Source organism: Nicotiana attenuata, unplaced genomic scaffold, assembly GCF_001879085.1.
Source record: "Nicotiana attenuata strain UT unplaced genomic scaffold, NIATTr2, whole genome shotgun sequence".
NCBI lineage: Eukaryota > Viridiplantae > Streptophyta > Magnoliopsida > Solanales > Solanaceae > Nicotiana > Nicotiana attenuata.
In genome coordinates, this window is record NW_017673331.1 from 93,509 (window position 1) to 106,996 (window position 13,488).

General features: G+C 35.7%; 1 protein-coding gene across 1 annotated transcript; it reads right to left on the bottom strand.

Annotated features, from left to right (window-relative positions):
* Window positions 1-462: 462 nt before the first annotated feature.
* On the bottom strand, window positions 463-8,427 carry LOC109216074 (beta-glucosidase 40-like). Its single transcript, XM_019380202.1, has 13 exons — window positions 8,027-8,427; window positions 6,156-6,222; window positions 5,711-5,769; window positions 5,521-5,596; window positions 2,642-2,713; window positions 2,425-2,512; window positions 2,080-2,335; window positions 1,875-1,990; window positions 1,529-1,752; window positions 1,397-1,428; window positions 1,159-1,261; window positions 933-1,041; window positions 463-810 (listed from the first exon to the last, which is right to left on the bottom strand). Exons 1-13 carry the CDS (start codon window positions 8,165-8,167, stop codon window positions 636-638), a joined length of 1,518 nt encoding a protein of 505 aa, XP_019235747.1. The 5' UTR covers window positions 8,168-8,427; the 3' UTR covers window positions 463-635.
* Window positions 8,428-13,488: the final 5,061 nt, after the last annotated feature.

Below are 13,488 nucleotides of genomic sequence, written 5' to 3' on the forward strand. Positions count from 1 at the left end.
AGATTTATTTATATTTTATATAATATTTAAAATAATAATATAATTGTTAAACGGGTCCCATATTAGCGACCAAAGTTGGTCTCTATTTTATAAGCGACCAACTTTGGTCGCTAACTTTGAATTATATTTATTTATATTTTATAATTTTTTTTAAATAATAATATAACTATTAAAATTTAGAAAGTGGGTCCCACTATAGCGACCAACGCTGGTCGCTAATCTCAGTATTTCTTTGACCAAGCAAGTCTGACCAGTCCGGTCAACATTTTGACGAAATTATTAACCAAATAGCGACCAACTTTGGTCGCTAATGTATTTAAAATAATTATTTTAATATTTTCTCCAATTTAGAGACCAACGTTGGTCGCTTTTCTTGACAGACCAACTTTGGTCGCTAAAGTTTGGTCGCTTTTTTCCGGAATTCTAGTAGTGTAAAGAAAAGGATGAACAACAAATATGATCTACTTTGCAAGATATCAAACAACCTTTGTATTAGCAAATCCAGTGAACTTTGCTGAAAAATAATTAGGTAGTGCGAAAGAATTAATGTTGTATACATTCCCTTTTTTCCTTGTACGTGGAAACTATGTTTATCTGTAATTGAAGTGAAATGTATCTCTTGAACTTCCATCCATTTAAGCAGATCCAAGGAAATTCTTGAACCAGTTCACAGAATTCTTAGGATATCTCTTGAGGTTGTCCTTGTAATCCACATAATAAAGACCAAACCTCGACGAAAATCCAGCTGCCCATTCCCAGTTATCCATCAGAGACCACACAAAGTATCCTTTCACGTTGCAGCCATCTTCTCTGCATATTCAGCAAAATATAGCTGTATTAAACATATACTTCCATAGTAAACGATAAATAAGTAGTGTTTTATGTTTGTTGACCAAGTTGTAGCTAGTATCGATGCTATTTGAATAGCTTACTTGATAGCAGCTAACAGGTTAGTAAGATATTCATTGTGATATTTGATCCTTTTTGTATCCTTGAGAGCATCTTGTCTCGATACGAATGCATTATTTGAATCATCCATTCCTGTAACAGTCGCAAGCAAAGGATTCTTGTTTCATGATAATTAACAAAAGGGAAATGACATAAAAATGTCATGAAATGACATGGTTTAGTACCTGCATTGCTGATTTAAAGACTTACCATTTTCAGTGATTATGATTAGAGGGTTCCCATACTTTTGCTTTATGTAGTTCATTAAGCTTCTGATTCCTTGAGGTACTATGTACAACCATATGGAACTTGCCTGCAAGTAAAAATTATCGGTGATATCAATTCTCAAAACTACAGTAACTAAAGGCCGGCAGTATTTAACTTGCTTCAAAATTAAAGCTTCTTTCTCTGGTGACCTGAAAATGGTTAATTGAATGAAGTTACATACCCTTTCTGCTATCGGCGTTAATCCTTTGAATGCTGCAAGATACAAAAGCATGGCGAAAACGCTTACTTCTTAATGTAGAATGAGTCTCATAAATCGGGTAATGAGTAAATAAAGAAGGCGTTAATGACATACGGAGGGTAATGGCACCAGAGTCTGCGAGGGAGTCATTGAGCAGAACACCAATTATGTTGGTTTTGCTCTTGCTGGCATACCATGTAGTATAATGATTTATGCCTATGAAATCATAGGAACCTTTCACAAGAGCAGATTCAGCTGGTGAAAATTTTGGCAACCGGTTTCCCACTCTATTTACCATTGAACTTGGATACCTTCCAAGCATTATAGGTTCAAGATACCTGAATTCAGTTACAAATCATTTCACCATCAAATTAAGTCTCACACTGAATATTCCAGGACACGTTTTAACAATTGGACGCGAAAAATGAGTAGCATTTAGACTACTACAACAAAATATTACCAGTCTAAGTTAAACTCAATGGCCCTTTGTGTTGCTTCAATGTCATCTTTGGAGTTTGTCAAAGGCTCATACCAAAAGGTATCTAGTGATATCCCAATTGATCCATGTTGTATTGGCTGCAACAGCAAATGATCACACAAAGATTAATCTCTTTTTTAAGCAAAATGACATTTATTGCTTCCTTTCTCTTATCCAACAACTTTACCTTGTACTTTCTTTTGTAAATGTCAACAACAGTTGCATGAGCAAGTAGTAGATTATGAGTAACAATGTAAGGTTCAGTTGCAGAGCTTCCAGCCCTGCAAAAAATTTTGAGAAGGATGGAACATCGCCCGGGCGCTTGAAGCCCTACATCAAATCCTTGAATGGCAACAGTATGTGGCTCATTGATAGTGATCCAGTTCTTCACTCTGTCACCAAATTTTTGGAAGCACGTCTCCGCGTATATTGCAAAATCTTTTCTGTTTAAATGAACTTAAAATGTCACATAATACAAATCCAGACAAAGATTAAACAGTTAAGTTGGAAAATATGTAGTGAACTTAATTACATGATCTGCGGGCTTAGCCATCCGTTGTATTTGTCTTCTAGAGCTTGAGGAAGGTCCCAATGGTATAGTGTTACATACGGTTGAATTCCTGAGGATTAACATACATTAATTGTAAAAAACAACTAATCTTTGATGTAAGAATTTTTTTAACATAAATGCTGAAAGAAATATATACTACTATCTAAAAAAGATAGAAGAGTGGGAATGTCAATTGTACCATTAGCTAGTAAAGCATTGATCAACTTATTATAGTGATCAACTCCAGCCTGATTGATTTCTCCAGTTCCATCTGATAATAATTAGAAAGACAGAGTTAATTATGTTAGAATTTGGACTTAATTGGTTTATAGCATGAAAAAGGACAGTGGTTTCACACAAGTAGATAAAATTTAAGGCGTTTTCCTAATTTAATTATAGAGTAAAATCCAGTTTACCCCCTTAACCTTTAAGGCATGGGAAACTATACCCCCTTCACATTTTGAATGGGAACGGCAACCCCCTTATAATCAAAAATCAGTTGGAAAAGAAAAACTATTATCACTAAAAATAAAATTCAGAATAAACCCTCTTTTTGGAGGGAATAGTTTTAGCGCCAGAATATGTTTGGCACTATACCATGCAGACACGGAGTTAGCGCCATAATGACTGCTCGTCGTGAACTAGAAGACTTTGTACATCCATTTTACCATGTTTCGACATTCAAGAAAGCTTATTCTGGGACAATTATTCCAATACCAGATCAATCACAATGGGACATTGCACCGGGTGATCCTATTCTACCACCTGAAGCTTCAGATGATAAACCCGGAAGACCAAGAAAGAGCAGGAAAATAGGTATAGATGAACCAATAAATCCCAACAAGGTGAGGAAGTTTGACTATCCTCATGAATGCAGCAACTGTCATGAGATCGGACACAATAAAAAGACATGCAAAAATCCCAGCAAGCCAAGGCAAAAAAGAATTGTTCAGGTATTTTTCTTGATTTAGCTTAAGCTTTTTATTTTTCCTCTTTTTTCTTTTTATACTTGATTTGGCTTTTTTTTTTGTGTGTGTGTTCAATAGAACAATGGAAGAGGTGCTAATGGTGTGAGTGAGCTTAATAAGTTACCCACTAATCCTAGAGTTTGGGAAAGAGGAATAGAAACAGAGATAAATAATAATAGCTATGGTAGAGCAACAACTAGAGGCAGGGGAGCAACTAATTTGCAGTCCATGAATGGTAGAGGCAGGGGCAGAGGAAGAGCGAGAGGAATAGGAAAGCAAAATAAACATGGTCCATATTGTGGAATAGGGAACTGGAATGGTATCAGAATGTCAAACATGGACCAATTTGTACTGGCCTCACAGGTAATAATAGGGTATTTTTCATACCATAGGTTAATATAGTANAGGTTCAACCACCTAGACCAAGTCAAATTGCTTCTTCAGCTACACAACTTGGAACATCTCAATTGCACAGGCAACCAACACCTTTTGGAGATGCTATTTTCTCGAGCGTCAACAACTGGACGAGTTGTCCAATATAGTGCAGGAAACTCATCTAGTGAGTGGGATAGCGTCCTTGACTTTGCATCAAGGATGTTCGTTGATTAATAGTCCAAATTGTGAGGGATCATCTAATTTTCTCAATTTCGATTACAATTAAAGTTCTTTGGATCAACCAATCAAGGCACATATGTGTTGGAACAATTGAATTTGCATGGTCATGATATTTTTTTAATATATTCAATGAGTGATTGAGTTTATTCCAACATGTTCATTGTTGTCCTTTAACAATTGCAGTTCTTTGGTACTTATATTTATTTAATGGTAGGGAATGAAAAATATTCCAATATGTTCATTTTTTTAAGTTACTGGGAATGTACTAGCGCCAAAACTATTACCTCCAAAAAGAGGGTTTATTCTGAATTTTTATTTTTAGTGATAATAGTTATTCTTTTCCAACCGATTTTTGATTATAAAGGGGTTGCCGTTCCCATTCAAAATGTGAAGAGAGTATAGTTTCCCATGCCTTAAAGGTTAAGGGGGTAAACTGGATTTTACTCTTAATTATATGTTGCAAAATAAAGATTATATTATAGTTACAACATAATATATAGGGAAGTGCACAAATAGCTGTTTTTAGAACCCCTCTTTTGAAAAATAGTCAATTTTTTTTTTACGTATAACAACCTCAAAATCAATTCCAGACTCTCTAATCTGAAGTTGACACCGCTGGTCTGAAATTTCAAAATTTAGACCTTCAGTTCCGAAGTGTAGATGAAAGTCTGAAATTAAGCTCTATTTGACATGTCTAAACTTTAAATAGTTTGTCAAAGCTGACTATATTTTTGGGGGAAATTCAAAAATAGCTAGATTTACAAGTGGTTATTCAAAAATAGTCACAGTTTCAAAAGTAACCGAAATTTAGCCACTTTTCATGTAAAGATAAATTTGAACGAAAACACTGTTCAAAATTCGGAAAATACTCCAGCATAATATACTGGAGTTCCAGCATAAGTATACTGGAACTCCAGCATATTATAATGCAGTTCCAACATAAGTATACTGGAACTCCAGCATAATATACTGGAGTTCCAGTATAATATACCGGTCCAGCATAATATGCTGGAAGTTCATACACAGGTGCTCCAATCTCCAGTATATTATGCTAGAACTTTCCGTGTGTTGGAGTTCCAGCATAATATGCTGGAAGTTCATACACAGGTTATGCTGGACCGATCCCTGTTGCAGCAAAATAGTGGCTATTTTTCAATGACTTTGCGAATGCTGGCTATTTTTTAATGACCAATCCGAAAACTGGCTAGTCCGTGCTATTTTTACTATAATTTTTTTTAAAGGGAAAATGACACAATATCGCCACTCGCAAAATAATAGCCAAAAAATGTATATTTGTTGTATATATATATATATTTTGTATGTTATACACAAAAATTATATAAATTTTATATACTTTTCTATAGTTCTTGGCGCGGCGTAAAAGTTGAAAATAACCGTTTTTACGTTTTTTTTTTTTTTTTTTTGTTAAATAGAAGTGCTCAAAGCGGCTATTTAACCCAAGTAGGCAAGTAGGAAAAAGGGAAAGAAGCTTTACTAGGGAATATTCTGGCCCAAGCAATAGAAAATCTATAAGCATCCATTCCCATATTCTTCATAAGCTGTATATCTTCCTGTTAGAAAAACAGAGCATTGGAATTATTTGATGGTTTATAATTTTGATATAAAGAAAGGAAGTATGGAAAATGTTACTGTAATATAGTGTTTATAAATATGAATAGATTTACCGGGTACTTGTGATACTGATCCACGGCTACATCACCATTGCTAAAATCAAGTACTTTACCTACAAAATCCATCCAAATTAGCAGTAATATTTACTGATTAAGTAAGCTGGGCATAAAAATTATAATTTTTGAAAAACAGTAGCATTTGGAGTTAAATTGAAGAGTGGTATTTGAAATTTGAAATTATGTTTGGAAATGCATTTGACTTGATAAATTATTACAGTTTCGTGAGTGGGAAAAAAGTTTTTCCGAAAAATTGGGTTTTGAAAAACCTATTTTCGAAAAATATAAAAAAACTTACAAAATTTCATGGACAAACACATTTTTAAAACAAAAAATTTTAAAAAAAAAAACCGAAAAAGGAAAAAAAATCTGTGGACAAACGGATCATAAGTCTCATTTTGCTAAAAAAAATCATCAATAGACAATATTAGCAAAGTTTTACCAAAAGAATGAGAAAATTTATCCCATATGGTTGGACCTCTTCCATCCTCCTTTACAGCCCCTTCAAACTGCAATATAATGCCATGGGCAATGAGTTATCAGTTTGAATTGTTATAACAAGCTAGTAACACATAAATTATAAAGCACTACATATATTCAATTTTATAGTGGCGGAGCTAGAATTTTCGTTAAAGGGTGTCAAAATATATAAAAGTAAACATACAAGGAAATTAAGAGGAGTCAATACATAGTATATATACATATAATTTATTTATTTTTACCTATTTACACAGTGTATTTTTACATACCAATATAATTTTTTCTTTGATTTACGATCTCTTAAACATTCTTAGATATTTTTAATTAGAAAAAAATTGTGATATAGTAGCTTGATAGAGTTTCTAAGTATGCAAATTTTATTCAAGAAAGTTGAGGACTCTATATCGTAGTTGGCACTAAAAATCAGATGCATTGGCCAATCACATTCTTTTTCTTTTTCTTCCTTTGGGACGGATGGAGTTCAATTTTATATAATTAGGAGAAGATTATATGTTATGATCAAGCTTATATCGAGATATAAACATAAAGTCCATTGTAATTTTAGGCACCTCAACCTTAACATTTGAATTAGCTCATCGACTTTAGTTACGTTATAATGATGAGTCATGGAAAAATCAAAAGCTACAAGAAAAAGTCCAGCAGGGAAGTGGAAAAAAATACCTATTCTCTTTCTTAATTTTCATAATTAAATATATAGCAACTTTTAATTTTGTAATTTTAACTTGTCTCTAAGTTATTATACTTTTATATACTTAGATACAGATATACACCCTATTTTCCAAAACTAAACACTTAACACACCTTTGTAAAGTAAAAATATTATTAAGAGAATATTTGGGTAGAATTGTCATTCTAATTAAGGGGGTTAAGTGCATGATTTTGAAATATAAAGGGTTGTATCTACAGCTTTGTTATATTACATGGGTGTTCAATGTAATTTACTTTTGATTTAGTGAGCTGTTTGATACGTAGCATAAAGATAAAGTAACCCAATCGAGAAAATGTAAAGATGCTTAGTAAAAATTCCCAACTTTCTTGACGCAATGAGCACTCTCCCTCATCAAATAACGGATTCTGTTATATTGACCGAACCAACTTTTATTGATGCTTCCATTTCTGTTTTTTTAATTTTATTTAATTAGGAATATTTACATTTATCTATAACAATAAAGTCACACCATTGGAGATATTTCACATTTATGAGAGAAGTTACGACAGCCTATATAATGTAATCATATACTACACGTTTATCTAATTAAGGCTCCAACGTTTTATTTTTTCCTTATCCTTTTACCATTTTTGAACTTTGTTACCTACTTAATGCGAATCTTTTGGCTATGTGGTAGAAAAAAACAAAAGAAAAAACAAAGAGATTCTAGTAGAAAATGACGTTCAATTAAAGCATCAATTTTATTAATAAAGAAAAGATGATAAGGACAGGGATTGCTAGCTAGCTTTTACACTTCTATATACCAAAATACCAAACTAATAGTTGAAGTAAAGAATGGACTGAAAGCTCCAACAAACCCTGATTTTTATCTAAGTAAATGTACTATTAGTATTCTTTATTAAATAGAGAAAGTAATCTTAAAGCCATGAGAAGATGATCTTAGAAACTATTGTTTGTTGCCTTGGACTAATAAAGGAGAATAAGAAAAGATGAAAGAAACTAAATTAATTAATTAATTATTTAATTATTCGTGGTTCAGGAAAAGGATAATAAAATATGAAGAAAGAAAAAGAATATAAAAAGTTATACTGAATGGATATAGAATGAGTGATTCACATGCATGTGAAGAGAAGAAGACAAACCTGGTAAGCAGAAGAAGCAGTCCCAAAAACAAAACCCTTTGGAAAGTTATTTCTGCTAATATTCTGTGCTGAATATGTATGAAACCCAAGAACAAAGACCATAAGTATTGCCCAAAGAGCAATGTCTCTCTTCTTTAACATAGTTTTTTTTTCTCTTCTTTTTTGGCCTTTGGAGATGGAGAAGCTTTCAAAGTATATTTCAAGATGATCAAGACAAAAGGAGAGGAAAGTAACTAAAGGGGTTTATCAATTCTATATTTTAGAATGTGGTTAGTATTACTTGTGTTGTGTATTTATAAAGGCTCACAAAAGGAATGGATAAAGTTTTTTTTTTCTTTTTGGTAAATAAAAATAAAGAGGAGGATGTTGGTTGTTTAGTGAAGCAAAAAACGGTGGTCCGACTACTAATGGGAAAGGGAAAAAGAAGAAGATAACTTTTTTTGTTTAATACGAGAATTCTTTTTTAGTACTTGTTATTTTAGCTTCTTTTTTTTTTTTATTTTTGGGGGGGTGGGGGTGGGGTGGGGTGCGCTTGGGGAATGGGGGTGTGTTAATGGGCATGATGATTGGTCGTTTTCACACTTATATGGGTATGGAGGTGGATGGGAGGGGGGGTTGATAATGGGGAAGGTGGTGGGGTATTTCTTGAAGTATAAAAATCTGTTTCATCATCCATTATGAATGCAAATTTAGTTAAGAGTTTGATTTATGTAAACCAAGAGTTTAAGAAAATTTTAGCATTATAAGGTCATTTTTACTTGTTATACTAGGTAATTTGTTTTAAAAAAATCACATTAAAGAGAATAATACTTTACGTTATGATCTAAAAATGTGGAAATTTCTTTATTAATATTATCTTGAGTTGTATATAAATTAAACTTAATTAGTTATAAATGAGCTAGTTGCTATGTATGCCATGGACCCATGTGGAATCCGGAACCAAAATGTGAATCTTTCAGACTCAAAATACTTTTTTAGGTGGAAAAAAAAAAGTTATCATTTTATATAAAACACGGTTATGAACCACGTTTTACCTTAACGGCCATTGGGGACGTTAAGGTAAAGCGCGGTTTGTTACTGCGTTTTACATAAAATGCGTTAATGAACCGCGCTTTACCTGGAAGCTGATAAGACGGCTATATAAAGCGCGGTTCATTACTGTGTTTTACATAAAACACAGTAATAAACCGCACTTTACATGTTTTGTGGGCCTACCAATAACTCTTCTGCGCTTAACTGACATAACAATAATTCAAATATGTAAAACGTCCTTTTAAATTGCTTTTTACTTCCAAAAATTTGACCTCAACCCCCCTCCCCTCTGGATTGGGCATTGCCTTATTTAAAGGCATTAAGGGTTTTGAGAAAAATCATTCAAAAATACTCCAACTTCGTGATAAATTCTTCTTGTTGTTGAATTCTCAAGCTTTTATGTCTAAAGTACGAAAAGTAAGGGTTTCATTATATTGGGGGGGGGGGGGGTGAGGTTGTGGTGGCGAATAACTCAATGAGCTATAGTTTATCTCCACAGAGTCATGTTAAGTTGCCACTTACAATGGATTACGATAGACAGGTATCGTTGTTATGCAATAAAATGAGGCTGAGCAAACGTTCGGTGAATCTTAAAATAACCGGAAGATATCCGTATTCTGTGATTCCGCAAGGGGTTGCTTGTTACGCTGACTCCGCAAGGGGTTGCTTCTTACCATGGTCTCGTCGGGCTCCTGAATATAAGCATCCGTCGCTTCCTGCTCAGCATCGCACAAAGTGGCATCCGTGACGGGCTGAGATGAAGCCTTAATAAGAAAATTATAAAGTTATTTATTGCGAATCAATGAGATAAAAACATATTTAAATTTAATAGTAATACAAACATACCTGCACCTGTGAAAGATCCACACCACCCGTCGACGATGAGCCATAACTCAGCCGGTGCCCACCATCCACATCTCGGGTCGGCCGATCCTTAGCAGCGGCCGATGGGCCTGAAAATATATGCTCCCAATAATGTCCGATAATGCTCGTGCCCGTGATCAATAGTGGATCTGACGGGATCACCTGCGATGCGGCTGGAGTGAACACCAGCTGAAGGCTGTACAACGACATGATGCTGGAATGCTCGTCTAGCTGATGGAGGTCACCCAGCAGATCAGCTCCAACATCCTCAACAGGTGTCTTAATGCCCCCTTGCTAGGGACCACCTCCTCGCCGACCCCCACGACCCCGTGGGACAGCCCTGCCTCGTGGGGCACCCCTGTCTTGTGGGACAGCCCTGCCTCGTCGTCCCCTAGCTCGTGGGATAGGCCTACCTCGATGGTAGTGCTCTGTGGCTACATAAGTAGGGACGTGCTCTAAGCGCTCATCCTCTCTGGCTCGATGCAGTGTCTGGGCAGTCAGCTCCGTAACCTGCCAGGCATACTCGTGTAAAGCGACCGCAGGATCGCCGTCATGCTGTTGCATCTGCAGTCCCAACTGGTGGACTAAATGTAGGCCAATAGCCTGCATAACATGTAAAATATAAATTATGGAACGCTAGATCACAATTATAAGTAAGAATACCAAATAACATACCAGTGCCTCGTGCTTCCCGGTGTATGGAACGTACCGACCGCCAGCTCGATGAATGGGATTCCCGGGGCGGAATTAGGTCAGATCGCCGGTCCCAAGTAAATATCTGCTCTTGTACCCATGCCAAAAATGTGTCGTCCACCTTGGACGATCATCCCGCTGGTAATGTGTGGTCTCCCAGGTGGGCGGCATCGGTACGAGCTGCGGAAGGCCAAACTGGCGAGGTACCCACTCGTGGCATGATGCTCCACAATATCAAGGCAGAACAACGGGACGGAAGAGCCCCACATAAATTGGCCGGTCGAGCAATAACAGGCAAGCCATATATCAACTCGTTGATGTATGGCGTCCAGATGAACTATTAAGTAAGAACAGAAAACGTCAGTATACGCAACTTGTGTTTGAAGCTATGACAAGTAAACTTAGATATACATTTACCTGTGCGCCATCCAACAAATCCAATATATCCCTACACAAGGAGAGATTATACTGAGCCTCGTACTCGCGCCTATGTCCCCGCCGAAGAATCCACCTCCTAGCTAGAGGGAGCAACTCCGGTGGTACATCCGGATCTAATGGTGGTAGAGGTGGCTGCAACTGCAGGAACCGCTCCCAGGCCCAAACCTAACATAAAAAGTTGACGTAAAATTTAAGATATATTTTTACTAGGTATGTTAAAATGAATAGAGTATTCGAATATGTTGTCACCTGTAGTAGCGGATAAAAATCCAGCAACGTGATGCTGGGTGCCCATGCTCACCCGGCACATATGCCTATACAAGTACGCGAGAACAGCAGCGCCCCAGCTGTACTGGGGTAAATCATCTAGCCGCTCAAGATGATGAAGAAATCTCAAGCTCACTAGGTTCCCCAAAGTGTTCGGGAACAATGCCCCTCCAAACATAAGGAGTAGTAGCAACCTCGTTTACCGGTCAACATGATAATCCGGTGCATCGTCATCGATCTCGGGATGCAATGCCTCCAACCACTGTCGAATAGTCGTCAACGAAAAACGCTGGTCCCAGCCAGTACATTCTCATCCTCTGGCCGGAAAGCAGTGAGCCGCTGCAGCATGTCCAAGTACTGCACACGTGTCATCTCTCTCATGCCAGGTGGCAGAGCAACGTGCTGTCCATTAACGGGCAGCCCATATAAAACCTCCACGTCCTGCAGTGTGATGTTGGCCTCGCCAATGGGCAGGTGGAATATGTGCGTCTCCGGTCGCCACCGCTCTATCAGGGCCGTGACCAAAGACCAATCGAGCTGCAGCCCTCGATCTCCAAAATCCTGTAGAAACCTGTCTCCCGCAGGCGTGTGACTACACGGTCATGGAGTACTCTGTCATGCAGAAAGTCCTACATGTCGTCCGCTCTCCTGACGTGGAGATTCTGGGTCAATAACTCTCCCTCCCATATGTGGGCGGACCTATGATCGCCCTGTAAAGACAGTAGCTCATCGCTGGAAGGTCCGGGATGAATAGGCGGCACCTCCATGTCGTCTACTGTAAATTAAACAACATTAACTACATGTTAGTTTTATAATTTCATATGTTAGTTTGTAAATTAAATAATTAAATTTTATAATTATATAATATTTAATTATTAAAAATTCACATATGGGTTACAGGCTCGATATTTGCGGCCCAGTAGCACCAACATATCCTGAATTCTTGTATGGGTTAGTTTTATTATAATTTTATATGTTAGTTTGTAAATTAAATATTTAAATTTTATAAATAAATATTCACTTATGGGTTCTAGGCTCGATATTTGGAGCCCAGTAGCATCAATTTATCATGAATTCTTCTATGTGTTAGTTTTATAATTTTATATGTTAGTTTGTAAATTAAATAATAAAATTTTATAAATAAATATTCACATATGGGTTCCAGGCTCGATATTTGGAGCCCAGTAGCACTAATTTATCCCGATTTCTTCTATATTTTAGTTTTATTATTTTACATGATAATTTTTTATAATTAAATATTCATATATGGGTTTCAGGCTCCATATTTGGGGCCCAGTAGAACCAATATATCCTGAATTCTTCTATTTGTTAGCTTTATTATTTTACATGTTAGTTTTATAATTTTATATGTTTGTTTGTAAATTAAATAAGTAATTTTTATAATTATCAAATATTTAATTATTAAATATTCATATATGGGTTCCAGGCTCGATATTTGCGGCGCAGTAGCACCAATTATATGTTGACTATAATTGCACAGATTTGTGTTTGATCTATCAGTTATTTTGACGTATTTTTGAGTATAAAAGATACTTAAATTACAGGGAAACTACGCTAAAAGGCATGACATTTTACCACGCTAAAAGGTACTACATTATACTATGCTAAAAGGCATTACATTTTACTACGCTAAAAGACATTACATTTTACTATCCTAAAAGGCATTATATTACTAGTCTTTAAGCAAATAAATAATTTAAACCAGATAAAATACAACAAATATATTGTAGTCACAAAACATTCACAAAAATACATATAAAACAGTAATAGTAATTTATTAATATTTTTATTAACAAATAATAACGATTTCACAATCTTTACATATTTTTTTACAACATTGATATCTTAGTCCGGAAAAAAATAACATACCAATTTAATCGCAAAAAAAAATAAAAAAAAATACAAAACAACATACAACACATTCAAAACAACTAATATGCATTTTTTATACGAGTTTTAACAAAAACTAAGTTGGAATACCTCGATTTAAGGTTTTGAAAGTTGAAAATTTGGCGATTTGAAGACGAAACGAGCAACCCACAACGAAATAATGCCTTAGCTAGGATGTGAGACCGATAATCTTTACTTTTTGGGAGATGGATGGGCTCCACGCGAGGTTTTTTAGTTGTTAATGGAGTGTGGGGGGG

Coding starts and splice junctions, on each gene's coding strand:
- LOC109216074 (XM_019380202.1), bottom strand. CDS start 8,167: ATGTTAAAGAAGAGAGACATTGCTCTTTGGGCAATACTTATGGTCTTT. Junction 5,770..6,155: donor TAAATTTTCTCATTCTTTTG/GTAAAACTTTGC, acceptor TGGATTTTGTAG/GTAAAGTACTTGATTTTAGC. Junction 2,513..2,641: donor CAATGCTTTACTAGCTAATG/GTACAATTGACA, acceptor GTTAATCCTCAG/GAATTCAACCGTATGTAACA.